This window comes from Astyanax mexicanus, chromosome 17, assembly GCF_023375975.1.
Source record: "Astyanax mexicanus isolate ESR-SI-001 chromosome 17, AstMex3_surface, whole genome shotgun sequence".
Lineage (NCBI taxonomy): Eukaryota > Metazoa > Chordata > Actinopteri > Characiformes > Acestrorhamphidae > Astyanax > Astyanax mexicanus.
The window spans coordinates 18,906,762-18,923,212 of NC_064424.1; the positions used below are offsets into that span (position 1 = coordinate 18,906,762).

The window sequence follows — 16,451 nt, forward strand, 5'->3', positions numbered from 1 at the left end:
ATTGCAGAATGCCCCACACTAGCATCTGTCATATGTTTTGCACTATTAGGTGCACTTAAAATCCTTTAATGTTTCCTAAAAAAATAGACTGTGTGCCTTATGTATGAATTTAGAGTTTCAGTAAAGTTTCTCCAGCACCAAGGCTGGAACAGTATTAGCATTAGCCACTAACACCAGCATAGCGATAGCTCTTTCGCTGTTTAGAGGTGAGTATATTGGACTATGGCGTGTTTACTATGTTAAAACAAGCTACATGAAACAAACCGCTAGATGATAGTGCCAGGGGTAGCTAGAACACGCAGGTTTCTCAGTGTAGTGCTGTCGAGCAGCATTTACTAGCGCCAAGCACTGCAAACCGTGGCTAGCGCTGCTGCTAACCGTGGCTAGCTCTGCTGCTAACTGCGCTGTTGAAAATATTGGAAATCTAAGCTTACTGTAACTAAACGGAAGCTCTTTCCTCACCCAAATAAACAGTTTTCAGGAGAGAAATCTGTGTAGATTAACATCCAGCGCTCGTTTAACTTTAAAGAATTTTTTTTTCTTTTTAAGAATTACAGTTTTGTTTATTTAGGCACCTTCCCCAGCTTCCCCATTAGAAGGGAAACAGGACGCCACCCTTGTTCCTTACTGTTGTCACTTAAAATGTGCCCTATGATCCAGTGCGCCTTATATATGAAAATAGACCAGAAAATAGACATTAATTGACAGTGCGCCTTATAATATGTTGCACCTTATAGTCTGTAAAATACGTTAAATTAAATAATTGAAAAATGCGTGAGCAAACCTAAAATCATATGATTAGATTAAAGCAGAAGATTGTATTAAAGCAAAAAAAAAAAAAAAACTTAATTATTACTAGTAGTAAATGGTATATTAGTACAGTTGCTATTTCAATAGTATATTATTAGTTATACTTTATTACAGTGTAATAAATCAAGAATCAGAAGTATCTGGAAGCCTGGTGGTAAGAAATGTGGACCAGCAAGTGGAAGATTGGGGGTTCAAATCCTAGGACTTGGTCCTTTTGTACATGTGTGTGTGTGTGTGTGTGTGTGGTGTATGTTTATATGTGTGTGTAAGCTACCGAGACCTGACAAGAGTTACAGCCCCAGAGCTCTCCAGCATCAGCTCTAAAATATGGCCTCCATGGCAGGTGTTTGATAAGTGGGAGTTGTTGAGAAGTGCTGATGCTCCAGTTCAGTGTCTGATCAGAGTGAGTGAGAGAGACAGTAAGAGAGAGAGAGAGAGAGAGAGAGAGAGAGACAGTATGTGAATACTAAGGAGAGAAAGGCTCTTTCTGCCAGACAAACCGGCTGGAGAGTTCTGCAGTCAGCCTGCATTGCTTGAACACTTTACTTAAATGGTCGAATGCTGTATGTGTCTGTTTGTGTGTTGCAGGTTCAGAGGTCTGGCATCCCATGTGCAAGCAGGCAGCGAAGATTGAGAGGAAGCTCAGGGTGAGGCTTAAAACACCAGCACCACACTGCTGCTGTCTATTGTAGGTGCTAGATAATTTAGAACATGTCACTAAGGGTGTTTTTCTCCCTGTTTGGTTTAGTTTCATACAGCCATAAACCTAAACGCACCAAAATGCGCATCAATAAACCATGCAAGCACACTAACGCCTCGGATTGGTCAGAGCTGTCTGGCACGGGAGCAAGAAAGTAAATATAGCAAGTAGATTCTGTGTTCCAGCGCAAATGTCTGTGCAGTGTGAGGTTGCTTTAACACTGAACACTGAAACACTGCTCTTTTAAACACAGTATTTTCAACAGGAAGTGCAGCGCAGATGTACACGTAGTAAACAGACGTAGTCGCACGGCTGTGAGCAGTGAACGCAGCACACACCGTGCATGTAAACAGCATGGAGCAGAGATAACATTTGTATTTAGCTGTGGTAATTATTGTTATCTGGCTAATATATCAGATTAAACTGCGCCTTATCAGGAGTTTAGCTCAAGTAAATGGAGTATATTTAATAGCTGGGTCAGATCGAGACCGGATCACGTTCTCACCACAAGTGAACCGATCCAGAATTCTTTTGGGACCAGACCAAGGCCACCTCCACTAGCTGGTCTCTAGTTTTGATCCGCACCCGAGTGTGATTAATGTTTTTACACCTGCTCAATCGAATGACACTAAGGCTACAAACGAACCAGAGTCAATTTTAACTGGACCAAATTGTGCTGTTGTGAAACCATCCTCCAAACTCCAATGCAGAGTTCAGACCCAAGGCTGCATTTACTCATCTGTGCGGAGTTTATTTTTTTTAAAGCAAGATTTCTCAGTTCAGCCAGATAATGGGGCCCCAGTATCAAGCCTGTCTCAAAAGGATCTGTCTAAACCCGTTTTTTTGCCCTCTAAAATATCCCCAAAGAGCTTCAGAGTCATGTTGATGCTTTACTCACTTGTAATAGTCAGAACAGTTTCATTGTTTTCCAGGTCCTGGATGCCCGATACTGCACTGTTTAACTTTAGTGGAGTTGCTCAAGAACTCTAGTAAAAACTGAGAAAACTGCAAAACTCATGTCATATTTGTGTTAAATCTTTATATCTACAGGGCTCAGAGTGGTCCAGCGGGCTAAGTGCTGCCACTATGATCAGGAGATTGCCGGTTTGAATCCTGCTCATGTAGCTTGCCATCGGCTACCAGAGCCCAGAGAGAGCACAATTGGCCTTGATTTTACATGTATCAGAGGAGGCATGTGCTAGTTTTCACCCTTCTGGTGTTATTACTAGTTATAGGGGGAGTCATAATGAGTGGGTTGGGTAATTAGCTGTGTAAATTGGGGAGAAAACAGGAAAATAATTAGAAATAAAATAATAAAAAGTCAGTCCACATGCTTCTTTTACAACAAATGCAAATACATTTGTATTTGTTCATGAGGGGAGGAATAAGTCATGATAATGTATTTACGTTAGTGCTGTAAACATGAATTACTCTCCATAAGTGTAGAGGGATCCCAGGAGCAAAAGAAACGCAATTTGTACATAATCCTGCTTTAAGGTTGATACATCTAACAATGTATATTTAATAGGGCCAATATCATGATAAAACTCTTTAAAAGGCTGTTGCTCCTGTATAAGCCAATCATAACAGAGGTAATATAAATGAATCAGTCATAAAGGCACAAAAAAAACATTATTTTTACATTATTGTTTTTATTATTAGATGAAAAGTAATAGAAAAATATTTTATGTTCAAAACACACAAATAAAGAAAACTCAATTTAGAGAGAGTTACTTGGACAAAAGTTATTTTGTAGCGCCCTTACGATACCAAAGACACACTGACATGCCCTAAATCCAGCTGTATGCTGCGTAGTTTGTTTGATGTGCTATAGAACACTAAAATCGAGCCCTTTAAGTCTTTAACTTTTTACTGTCAGCATAAAGATTTTTAGCACAATATTTGGTGTTGAAAGTTTCTGTATTTTTCTTCCTGGCATCAAAGCATACCAGTGACCTGGAGCATGCAAAGAACACAACATAAAAAAAAAAAGATGAGCAGCTGAAGCAGGTGTACAAAATAAACTCACACCTGCCTCGACATGCACAACAGGTTTATTATCCTGCCACAGGCAATTTCACTCAATAGAAAATTTAATCTCCTATAATTATCGATTGACAATGAGTGTTTACAGTAACTGAGTGCATGAATGCGTGCCGTCTTGTTACATAAAATCACTGATATCATTCAATTTCCTGTTGAAATGCATTTTGAAATGGTTTTATTAAAACAGGGAATTTTAAAAGTCTTCAAGGCTTTTTAATGGGGTTGTCAAAATCTTAACAATCAGTGTTCTTGGGAAAGCATATAATTTCATAAATAAATGTTTTTTTCTGTGTAAAAATGTATTAAATACATACTATTTTTAACCTCTATAAAAATTTATTATTTCGAAAGATTTACACTCAATAATGATTGATTTCAAAGGAAAAAAACATGCAGCCCCAATACTTTCATATAATACTGCCACCCCCATATTTCACAATTGGGATGGCATTCATAATATGTATGGACAGCATGTTTCAGTACCGTTCTGAGGTGTCAGGTACCTAAAACCATTATTTAAAGTGAGAAGGAGTACAGTAAACTATCAAAATGAAATTGCTTATAATAAATTTGCTAAAATTGTCCACCCTGTCTGTGTTGACCCTGTTTCTCATAACATGGATGATGCATACATGACAATAAATAAAAAGTGAAAAATATTTATGTGAAGTCTAATTCTATTAATATGAAAAATTAATAAACACTAAAAGAGAGCCTTTTTTTATTGAAAATCTATTTTTTAGATTTTCACAGCATTTTGATAATGACCCATTTGTGTTTAAATGAGCAAATTAACATTTACAAAACCTCAGCATACAGTACCAGTAAAACATTTGGACACACCTTTTTATATAATGTTTTTGTTTTTCCTAAAACATGGAAAATATATAAAGGAACCTATAAAGGAACATATAAGGAATAATGTAGTAACTTAAAAGTGTAAAAAAAAAAAAAAACTCATTTAGGTGCTCTAATCTGGGGTGCTGTTAACTTAACTCTGATGATCTTATCCTGTGCAACAGAGGAAACTTTTGATCTTCCTTTGCTGTGGCGGTCCCAATGAGAGACAGTTTCATCACAATTTTTTTTTTTTTTTTAATAAATTTATTTCAAATTTTTGTCCTATTTTCTTCCCAATTTACATGGCCAATTACCCAGTCCATTCATTAGGACTCCCCCTATCACTAGTAATGCCCCAAACACACCAGGAGGGTGAAGACTAGCACATGCCTCCTCCGATACATGTGAAGTCAGCCATCGCCTCTTTTCAAACTGCTGCTGATTCAGCATTGCAGAGTAGCATCAGCATCAGTAGCATGCTCAGAGGAAAGCACAGCGACTCGCTTCCGATACATCAGCTCACAGATGCCCTGTGCTGATCAACATCACCCTGAAATGATGTGGGAAGAGAGCGCCATCTACCCACCCAGAGAGAGAGCAAGGCCAATTGTGCTCCAGCTGATGGCAAGCTACACGGGATAAACGGGATTCGAACCATCAGTTTCTTAGCGATCATAGTGGCACTTGAGGATACTTTCAAATTTTTCGAATTGACTGATCTTTATTACTTAACGTTTTTTTTTCTTTGCTTAGTTGAGTAGTTATTGCTATAATATGGATTAGAACATTACTCAAATAAGGCTATTCACTGTATACCAACTCTACCTCTTCACAACTTCACAACTGATGCTCTCAAACACATAAAGAGGACAAGAAATAAAATTAATAAACTGTGTGTTTGTGTGTGTACATAGCTAAGAAGGACCTCAGAGGCCTCCATCTCCCCACCTGGCTCCAGTATAGGCTCTCCCAGCAGGGTCATTTGTGTAAGTATTACTCTTTACACACCCACACACACACACACACTTAGCGAGTGTGCATGCTCAGCATTTCTTAATTATGAACTCGTTTATCCCATAAAGCGAACATAAAGAGCCAGCATCACCCACTCTGATTATACCTAACAGTGTGAATGGGGTCGTATTAGGCTTAATCTTCCCCTGTCAGAATCTGGGCCAGGAATGAATAATGCTGCACATTTTTCAGGAGCGCTACTGTGTTTTCTGTAGCATTTACTGTAGTTTGTGTGAGCTACAGGCTTTGTGGGTTTATTTCCTACTCAGTGATGATCAGCAGGTGGTCTCAGTGACAGTCTTTGATCACTTTTTTCCCCAGTCCTCTCGAGCAGTGAGAGGGAGCATTAGGAAGTCATTATTTGTGGGGAGCTGGAGGTTTCAGAGACAGTGGTTTCTGTGTATTGGCTTTTTTTCACTGATGCATTTTTTATTGCGCTGGTGTCATTATAGTCTTGTGTACATGGAAGGGTTCAATAATAACATAATGGAATTTTCACTGTATTATACTAGACATGTGCCGATAGTCAGTAATAAGGGATGCAATGATATTCAGCACATGCCAGTCAACAGAGATGTTTGTAGATACACATATACACAGCTGCTCAGATTCACAAGCTTCTACTGTGCTCTCACACTATTTGATGGAAAAAAAAATAAGATACCACTTAAAAATGATGAGTTTCTTTGATTTCACCAAATTGAAAACCACTGACATATAATCAAGAGGAAGATGGACGATCACAAGCCAGCAAACCAAGCTGAACTGCTTACATTTTTGCACCAGGAGTGGCGTAAAGTTATCCAAAAGCAGTGTGTAAGACTGGTGGAGGAGGACATGCCAAGATGCACGAAAAAACTGTGATTAAAAACCAGGGTTATTGCACCAAATACTGATTTCTGAACTCATAAAACTTTGTGAATATGAACTTGTTTTCTAAAAGCTCTGCATCTTTTTTGTTATTTCAGCCATTTCTCATTTTCTGCAAATAAATGCTCTAAATGACAGTATTTTTATTTGGAATTTGGGAGAATGTTTTCCGTAGTTTATATAATGAAACAACAATGTTCATTTTACTCAAACATATACCTATAAATAGTAAAATCAGACAAACTGATTCAGAAACTGAAGTGCTCTCTTAATGTTTTCCAAAACTGTATAAATCTTTATATCCCAGTCAGTGTTTTTAAGCCATATACTGATCTTCAATAATATTCAGAATCAGGACTATGTGTGGTAATAATCTTATAAATTATGTTAAAGGTAGACCAGATGGGAAATAACAGGATATAGCAAGAAATGTCCGGATGTTTTTTTTTTTACTAATATAAAGTGTCTAAAGGTTCTTTTGTGGCATCACTCAAAGATTGTAGCATTGTAGCATCTTGATTTGTACAGTGTATTCTTACTTTTTAGAGTTTTACCTGTTCATCCAACTTATTAGCTCATTAGCATCTGGGGCCAGTTGTTCAGAGGTAATATGATCGGATTTTGGTTATCGGATTGGATCAAATCTGGAAAACGGGTTGTTCAAAAGGAAAAGAAGCATTCTGAAATCGGATGAGATCACGTAATCCAATCCTAGTTTGTAAATGGATCAAACCTTCAGTTTCTGTTGTTCAAAACTTTTCAGTAGGATTTGGATAACTTTGATCCAAAAAAAACAGGATTACCCTGATCCCAACAAGGGGTAGGATTTCAAGGGGGATTTCAGGAAGTAAATGTGGTAAAACTTTAAAATCAAAGTTTTAAAGTAAAAAAAAGTGCATTTGTACAATTTAGTGTATATACATTTACTTCTATTTTGCACCTGTTTAACCGTTACAGTAATAAAGTAGGAATTGGCTACCAATTAAGCCTTTTACTATAGTAACGTAAAAATAAAAACAATCTTGACCCCATTAAATAAACCCCCCAAAAGATTTCAATAACAAACAAAAATAATATATTCATTTTTTCATCTACGTCACTGTCATTCATCACTGTATATTAATGTCAAAGAAACAATTTATCAGATATGAAGCTGTCAAAAATAATTTCGAACAATTGAAAAGAACACCAGAGTTTGTTCTGGTTCTTCAACAGGCTCAGGTGCATCATGAACATCACAGAGAGGGACATTGCGTCTGGTAGCAACATTGTGCAGGACAATACATGCAAGTGTTATGTTGCATGCTCCCTGTGGTTCGACTGGCAAATAGTTAAGGCATGCAAAGCGTCTCTGCAGAACGCTCAATTGCTCGTATTGTTTTGCAATAAGCAGTATCTTGTTACTGCAAGAAAAGGAGTCATCAACCCCTGTTGGTTCTTCTATCTGTTTTTTACATAACTGGTAATCCGGATTAGGTAATCCTGAAAACTGTGTTTCTGGATCAGGTTGATCCAATCCAATATTGCTTTGAAAAACTGGCTTAAAAGTAAGACAGATCACCTGATCCTGGATAGCAAAAAATGTGATTACCAAATCTGGATAATTTTGATCTGGATTACATTTTTTGAACAACTGGCCCCTGATTATTGAGTTCAAGTGGGTGTATTAATGCAGGAAAAGCACTACAATGTGTAAGGCATTAGGGCTTGATAAGCAGGAGGGTTAAGAAACACTGGTGTCGACCAACCAACAGTGGCTTTGTGGGCAAAAAATGACTATGATGTGCATGGCAACAGTCTATAACTACAAACCAGAGGCTTGGCGTTTCTAATCTAAGTGGCCAATTAGTGTATATTTACTAAGCCAATGTATTATGTGTGTCCTAGGCATGTGTGTGTGTGTGTATCTGTGTGGTATGTGGCGTCAGAAGGCTGCTCTGAGGCTAGATCCAGTCTCCATCTGGATCTGAGTCTGTCCCTGTAGGCAGTCTGTCTGTCTCTCTCGCTCTCTTTCTCTGTGTGTTTGTGTCTCACGACCACTTTTTTCTTCTGTCCTGTTTCTGTCCTGTTCTTGTGTTTTGCTCCTCAGGCCAAAGTGCAGAATGAGATTCTCAATTACAAGGATTTGGCCTCAGTGTCTAAGATTAAAGCTATTTATGGCGTGCAGCGTCCAGATCTCATTCCGTACGAGTCCTATCACAGATACTCTTCTGATGACAGGCTAGAGCGCTACAGCTATGGGGAGGTACTGAGATGCTAGTCTTAGCGCTAATGCTACCCACTCTGGCTTCCCTCTGCTGCCCCAATTTGCTCAGTGCTGCAATGTTGTAGCTATCCATTTTGGTAATGCACTGAAAAAAAATGCTTTTTCTAGTGGCTGTTGGTTTTACATACAGAAAATATGCTGGTACAAGACAATTCAGTTACATTTTACATCTAAACAAGAATGCAAAGAATGCAAAAAACTTAAATAACAGGCTTTTCATGATACTTAGCTTTTCATGTAGACAAAAAATCATGTCCATAACTGACTACATTGTCTACTGAAGGTTTGGAGCTCAAGAACTTATGTTTGGGCAGCGTTTCCTTACTGTGTGCCTATCCCCCTGTCTCACCGTCACTGTCTAGTCTTTTTTAACCCATTTTCTGCACCATTAGTGACATTAAGCTGTCCAAAAGCAGTGTGTAAGACCGGTGGAGGAGAACATACCAAGATGCTTGAAAACTGTGATTAAAAACCAGGGTTATTCCACCAAATATTGATTTCTGAACTCTATAAACTTTATAAATATGAATTTGGGGTTTTTTTTGCGTTATTTGAGGTCTGAAAGCTCTGCATCTTTTTTGTTATTTCAGCCATCTCACATTTTCTGCCAAGAAATGCTCTAATTGGCAATATTTTTATTTGGAATTTGGGAGAAATGTTGAAAATATACTTCACCTATAAATAGCAAAATTACTTATGAAAGAGTGGTTCAAGGAGCATGAGATCATCATATTCACACATGGATTGGCCAACACAGAGTCCAGACCTAAACCCCATTGAGTAATTTAACTGTTTTAGATCAACATTATGACTTTATTAGTGTTAAGCAAAATTACATATTTTCCATTAAACACAGCTGTATCCTGTGCAACTGGTGTACATATTTTTTAATGTGAATCCAACAGACTCTTTTGTTTAGCATGGCTCATGCAGGGCTGGACAGTATGACAGAAATATAACATTATGAGTGTTAACATTGGCGTTATGCACAACATCTATTGTTATATCTATTATATGATTATATTATTATGAGATTAATTAAACCAGTTGGATCAACAGTTTAAATATATATATAAGAAAATGTATACAAGAAAATGTATACAAATCTATTAAAAGAGATCAAAATGAAGCATCTGATAAATATAAATGGATAAAAAAAAAATAATGTGAACTCATCGAAATTATACAGGGTGTCTCAAAATAAAGGAGAACAGTCTTGTCAGTTTGCCAGTTGCTGATCCAACTTTATATACAACCTGTGGCTGAGAACTTTTTCATTTTACTCTATTATGGGTGTGTCTTTGGGTGTGTCAGCCTGTACACTAATCAGCCATAACATTAAAACCACTGAGAAGTGAATGTATAACATGTATTATCTGGTTAAATTGGTACCTCTCAAAAGGTGGAGCATATTGTCTATGAGAATAGACATTTATCAGCCAATAGTACAGGAGCTTAGCCCTGCCCACAGCATTGGAAACATTAAAATCTGCACACTAAAGTAAAGCATGGCAGCATTCTAGCTAAGAGGCAGATTAAACACTTTTTTACTGCTTAGGAACAATTTGTGAAATAAAAATGTATATGCAATAAAATAAGTTAAACAATTGAGTCCACTGCAATAAACAAAAAATATAAATGATATAATTGATTATTATTTATGTACTTATTATTAAATTAATTTATTCACAGAATCTTGTTTCTGATTGCATCACATACAGAAACAGCATTAGAACTGAAACGTAATTTAGAACTGAAAGAGTTAAACTCGGACATATGGCTAACAAAACTTGACTGGACATTGTTATATTAGACTGGGTTAAAACATCAGGCAAGTTATTAATTCATACTAATTAATACAACCCATGAACATTCCACCTGGTAACTTACAGGACTGGGTTTAATATAAGGGTGGATCAGTGTATGGTACTGTTACTCTACAGAGGCTTTATTTATGTGCTTTGTGTTTTTGAACTACGGGTGATACTAATAACATTGTCACTAAATATATCGTCATATTGTCCACCCCTAGGCTCATGTATGTGTTAGCTTGCTTTGTTTGCTTTGGTTATGTGAGCAAATTATTTGAAGTGAAGTCTTAACTGCATAATAAATCTACAGAAAATGTATTGACTCGATGTAATAATATTAACAATAACAATAATACATTATATTGGACAATTGTAAAATATGGCATGTATTTAGAGTTCATTGTCCATATGCTGTAATCCAACAGACGAAAGTAAAGCATGGCTGTGCTTAAACAATGCCCAAATGCTGAAAATGTAGATGTTTATATACAAAACATGTATACATACATGCTATTTTTTACACTATAAGGCGCACCAGTTATAAAGCGCATTATGTGATACTAATAAGGGACAGGGGTGTCGCCATGTTTTCCTTCTAATTCTGCAGGTCTTGCTGCTGGGTGTTGGGGGGGGGGGGGGTAATGGTTCGTGCCACGTAGCTTGTTTTAACACAGTAAACACGCAGGCAATGCTGCTAGACAGAGTTAGCAGCAGGCTACAGACTGATAATACTCACCTCTGAACGGCAAAAGAGCTAGGGCTTAGCGGTTAATACTGCTCCAGCCTCGGTTTTGGAGAAATAAACTGAAACTCCTTTATAACGCTGTACTTTAGTGATTTGGCTTTACTGCTCCTTACAACCTGACTGCTAAAATTCGTACAGAAGGTGCGCTGATGATTTTTGGAAAATTAAACGATTTTAAGTGCGCCTTATAGTGCAAAAAATATGGTATGTCGAATGCACTGATCAGCCATAACTTTAACACCTCATCCTTGCTTATCACTTATGGTCCATTTCACCAGCTTCACTTCTTATTATCTTCCTTTTACCCTCGTCTTCAATGGTCAGGACTCCACAGCAGTGCTGCTGGAGTTTTTAAATACTGTGTTCACTCACTGTCCTCCACTCTATTAGACACTCCTACCCAACAGCTCCACATTGTATATGTAAAATCAGAGACAGAAACTCTTCTGTTGCTGCACAGTTTGCATTGGTCATCCTTTAGTTCTTCATCAGTGGTCAGAGGATGCTGGCCATAAGACGCTGGTCTGTGTTGGTGGTCCTGTGGGGTCCTGACCATTGAAGAACAGGCTAAAACAGGGTAAAAAGGCTACAATGTGCTCTTATGTGGAAAGTAGTACTTAAAAATGGACAGTAAGTGTAGAAACAAGGAGTTAGTGTTGTTAATGTTATACAGTAACAACAGTTAGTGTTGTTGACTCTTGTACAGTACTTTTACAGTACATTCTCTCTTTTCTTCCACCATCCTTAGGCTGGCATGGGCCAAGAAAGAACCAAGTAATAGAGTGTGAAATGCATGTATATTCTTCTGATCTGTACATTAACTTCTCTTTCTTCTTTCCTCTCTTTCTCTACCTTCACAGTCTCTGGGAACACTCTCTCCATATTCTCAGGTAATGGTGGTCTTTCTCAGGACATTCTCAGTTCCTGCTTTGACATTTGATGTTGTTTCTATGGCATCTTCTGTCTTATTGTGACGTCCTGTTTGTGTTGGTAACTCATGTCAGATCATCGTTTTGTTTAGTCTAGGTTTTAGGTCATGACGTCTGTTGATATTAGCGTTGCTGGCGTGTTTAGGCTGGTTTTAAATGTATTATTTAGTGTCTGCCAAGGTAATGTTGTCACATTGCTGTTTTAGACACTTAAGCCCCTTGTTAGTACGTGCAAAGGCAGTTTTCATAATATAAATAATAAAATCAGAATGATCATGTCACGTCCGTATCCTGTTTCCCTGTCGTTTCTCGTCTGTGTTTGTGTTTCTCTGTGTTTGTTTACCTTTTCCTCCTTCGTGCCAATTGATCTGTGGTTTTACATACAGAAAATATGCTGGTACAACACAGATCAATTACAAAAACTCTTGCATCCGGACTGCAATTGAAAAAAACAGGAAGACCATTGAGTTTCCTGGCTTTCTTGGTCACGTGACATCGTGTTCAGTAGCTCCTCCATTTCCACTCGCTGTTGTGTTTATTTAGATCTCCATGGCATCTTATGGTGTATGGCAGTGGACAAATAGCTATTTTATTAAACGTGAGGTGACGAAACTCAGAGATGTGAGTCTTGGCTGGAATAAAATTACCGGAGGACCACGGAGTTCAGCGAAAACAGTAGATAATTCAGCCTGTACGTCTGAGAGAAATACATACATGGTCGTTCCGGACGGGAATAAAATCACCGAGGATCCCCCACAAAAAAGTAAAGAATTACCCCAGGACCCCTTGAGAAACTAATCCTATCCAGATAGGGCTATCGTTGAGTTTAAGTGAATACTTTTTTTACTACACAATTTCCTGGTTTTGATGCCTTAAATATTAATCTTGATCTAAAATGTAGAAAATAAATTAAATGAAGTAATTAAAAAAAAAAAAAAAACATTGAATGAGAAGGTGTGTCCAAACTTTTGACTGGCACTTATTTGTGTGCGTTCACGGCACAAATGGGTTAAAAGCGAATGCCAAATTTGGTGTATATGGATGTCCTGTCTTGTCTATTAAAATCAAATTCATACCATTTCTTTTTTTAGCCTATAGATAAAAAGTTCTGGACAGTTTGAGGTCTCTTAGATGTTTGGACTCTTGAGCAGGCATTTGGTGTGTGTTTACCGATATCTCCAGCTCATGTTTGAGTAGGCCCTTGCACTCTGTTTGCCAGGATATCTTCGACAGCTGGGACTTCAGGCACCGGCGGTCCTCCAGCCCGGGCTACATCGACTCGCCCACATACAGCCGGCAGGGCATGTCTCCCACTGTGCCCCGCTCACCTCAGCTCTACTACCGCTCCGGTGAGTCCTCAATCAACCCTGGACCCTTCAGATCTCACCTCATACATCACCACACATATGCTGAAGGCTTTTGAACTCAGAGGTGTTCAAAGCCTCAGCCATGTTGCAGCATCTAGTGTAGGTGCTGTAAACATAGTCTGTTCTCAATAGAAATTAAGGCTAGATCAGGACTACACAGCTTTGAAAAGAAAAGAATAGTCCAGAATAAGACTTAAAACTTTAGAATAAGAGTACATTAATTAACAGTATTTATGAAAGTAACAAAAACAGCAAACATTATTAAATAATTATTATTAAATGATACTAGTTTAGACATTATTAAACATGTTTAAAAAAGAACGTTTTAAATAATAATGAATCCGTCTATCATCCGTTTTCTTATAATATTCAATTAAAAATCCAAAATCGGAAAATTAAAACACAATGCATTATTTAGTTTTTTGTTTTTTAAATATATAAAACAAAAAACAAATAACAGTTTGTATTTTGTGTTAATGTATTAATAATCTAAACAAAAATAGGAAATTAAAAAAAAACTGACCAGAAGACGAGTTTGATTTTGATTTTATACTTTACCCGCTAACCGCTACTGCTAGCAGTTAGCTGCTAAGGCTAATGCTCCAGCCTTAGTGCTGGAGATATTTAGGAATCTAAGCTTACTGTAAATAAACAAAAGCGCTTTAAAATGTTTTATTTGAATAAATAACAGTTTTGTTTACTTGGTTTAGCTTTACTTAATATATTAGGTTAATATATAATATATATAATACTTTATATATATATATATATATTAGTTTGGGGGAAAGAAATATTTCCCTTTTTTTTTGGTTTGGGGGTTATTTTTTGAATGAATTGTTTTTTTTTTATTTTGTTCAATTTTGGATTTTTATTTGAATATTAAAATAATGAATGTTACATAGATTAATTATTTTTTTGAGACATAAGTTGAAAATGTTGTAATGATTAAAACTTACCTTACTATTATTACCACTTAATTCATGCAAAATGTATAAATCTTTGTAACATCATTTCCTAGTTTTGTCAGACGTGTCATATTCTTAATAAATTAAGTTTACTAGTTGTTTTTTTAGCTTGGATGTGACGTGCTAGGTAAACTATTTAATGTACAAAGAACCTTTAGCTTATGCTTTGTTTTTTTTCATCATATATCATATCCTACCTATCACAAAATGTTATAATATTTAAAATGTAGGTTCCAAAATAAGTCTTGGGAGGATATGAAGTTTTAGAAAGCTCTAAAATCTTTTTAATAGACATAGAACCTTACGTTTTTGATGAGAATGTATTGGTAATTTCACTGAGCATAAAACACCTGTGTTTTAATTGTGCAAATGTGGCTTTGCAGAACTGGTAGCAGAAGCACATCAGTACCATTTAATATATATATTTCTCTCCTCACTCAGAAACACTACTACTTTCAATTTAAAGAAAAAAATCTTAAGGACTATTGAATTTAAGCTTATTTTATTTGTTAAAGATCCCCAAGTATCCCCAGTAAAATGTTTTGTGTTGTAACTGAGAAGAATATAGTATCCTATATTTTATTAGATGTTACATTTAATAGATTCAACCTCCAAAACTCTAGTTAATAAGACTTAATTGCTTAATTGAAAGGTGACTTGCTTGAATCTATACCTCTTTTGTTTGGTCATTTGTTTTGGTCAAGTTTGTTCATTGCATGTCTAGACAAAGCATAATTTCATGCTGCGTTCCATTTAAACTTGGATGTCGGAAAGTCTAATGGCTGCACTGCACATCAACAGTAGTAAAAGCAGCAGTTTAATACAGCTTACAAATACTTTTTTTTTAAATATGCGACTCTTAGGTTAGTTGTAGACACAGTATGGTTCAACTTTAATGTTTGGAAGTGCAAAATGCTGTATATTATACCACAGTTAGTTCTGACCCTGCAATGGATTGGCTGTGAGGCGTTCTAAGAGTGCCATTATCAGCCGATAATGTACTGTAACCAAATTACTCCACCATGTACAAGTAGCCTAGCAATGATGCAGCGCTTACAAGCCAAATGGCACAGCTACAAACAGAGCAGCAATGGAACTATTTTAACTTGCCAAACAGATATTATTTTCTTGTCCTCTTTAACTTAAAATCATGCAATAAACAGCGATAATGGAAGTGTGGTATAGTCACAATAATACACTCAAGGTTCAAACCTTGAGTGTATTATTGATTGTTAACAATGCTAACCTGGGATGTAAAAAACAAAATTGAGACATTTTTTGTTTAGATTAGCCATAAAAAACGGATATATGTCAAACTAGTTGTGGCATCCTCCAAAGTCTGGAAAGGATTTGAAGTAGTGTAAATTGATCTGACTGTTTAACTGAAACACAGGCAGCTCCAACTCCCAAGGTAAATGGAACGCAGCATTAGACCCAGCATTAGACTCATACTATCCCTCACTAGCAGTCACATAGGCTGAGCTTAGCTTGGGTTGATAACCTGGCTAAAAGGCTCATGCTCATGCTGTGCTTTCTGTCATTGTCATTGATCTTGGGCTGACCGCAGGCACTGAGAGTGGCAGAAGCTCTCCCTATTACACTCAGCTTGACGCCAGGTCCGGCACGCCCACCACCTACCAAGCACCCAAGCATTTTCATGTGCCAGGTAGGCCACTGCTTTTCTCCTCATCCATCCATGTCCATTCATCTCCATTACACATTACCACGACCTCAGCGGGCTAACGACCCAAAGTCCGAAGGCCACCGCCTCAGACAGCTTCACCAATCATAGCTTTTCATTTTTTCCTGTTCCACCACACACACAAACCCTCTCAGTTGCTCAGCTGTAAAAGAAGCTGTCACTCTCTACAGCATTTCTCTTTTTCTGTAGAAACAATTCTTTCATTTAATAGAGCTGCAGTGCTTTTGTTTGGTCTTCACACGCTTGTCAACGGAAATAACTTTTACAAGCTTTTGTGCTTCGACTGTGGTTTAGAAAAAAACACTAGAGAACAAACCATTCCATGGAGCTTTGCCTGTTATCCGCAGCCTTTAGAAGTACTGTTGGGCCTCCTCTAGGCTTTTTAC

The 16,451-nt window shown here is 37.2% G+C and overlaps 1 protein-coding gene across 2 annotated transcripts in view; it reads left to right on the forward strand.

Moving 5' to 3' along the window:
• LOC103034923 (actin-binding LIM protein 3) overlaps positions 1 to 16,451 on the forward strand; it is a 135,123-nt gene that overhangs the window by 87,401 nt on the left and 31,271 nt on the right. The window contains exons 8-13 of one of the 2 annotated variants that reach the window (XM_022676244.2): positions 1,399 to 1,457; positions 5,311 to 5,382; positions 8,370 to 8,525; positions 11,963 to 11,992; positions 13,251 to 13,380; positions 15,931 to 16,029. In XM_022676244.2, coding sequence (XP_022531965.2) covers positions 1,399 to 1,457; positions 5,311 to 5,382; positions 8,370 to 8,525; positions 11,963 to 11,992; positions 13,251 to 13,380; positions 15,931 to 16,029 — 546 coding nt within the window. The remainder of the gene's footprint in view (positions 1 to 1,398; positions 1,458 to 5,310; positions 5,383 to 8,369; positions 8,526 to 11,962; positions 11,993 to 13,250; positions 13,381 to 15,930; positions 16,030 to 16,451) is intronic. The other variant, XR_007425027.1, reaches the window with a different exon arrangement.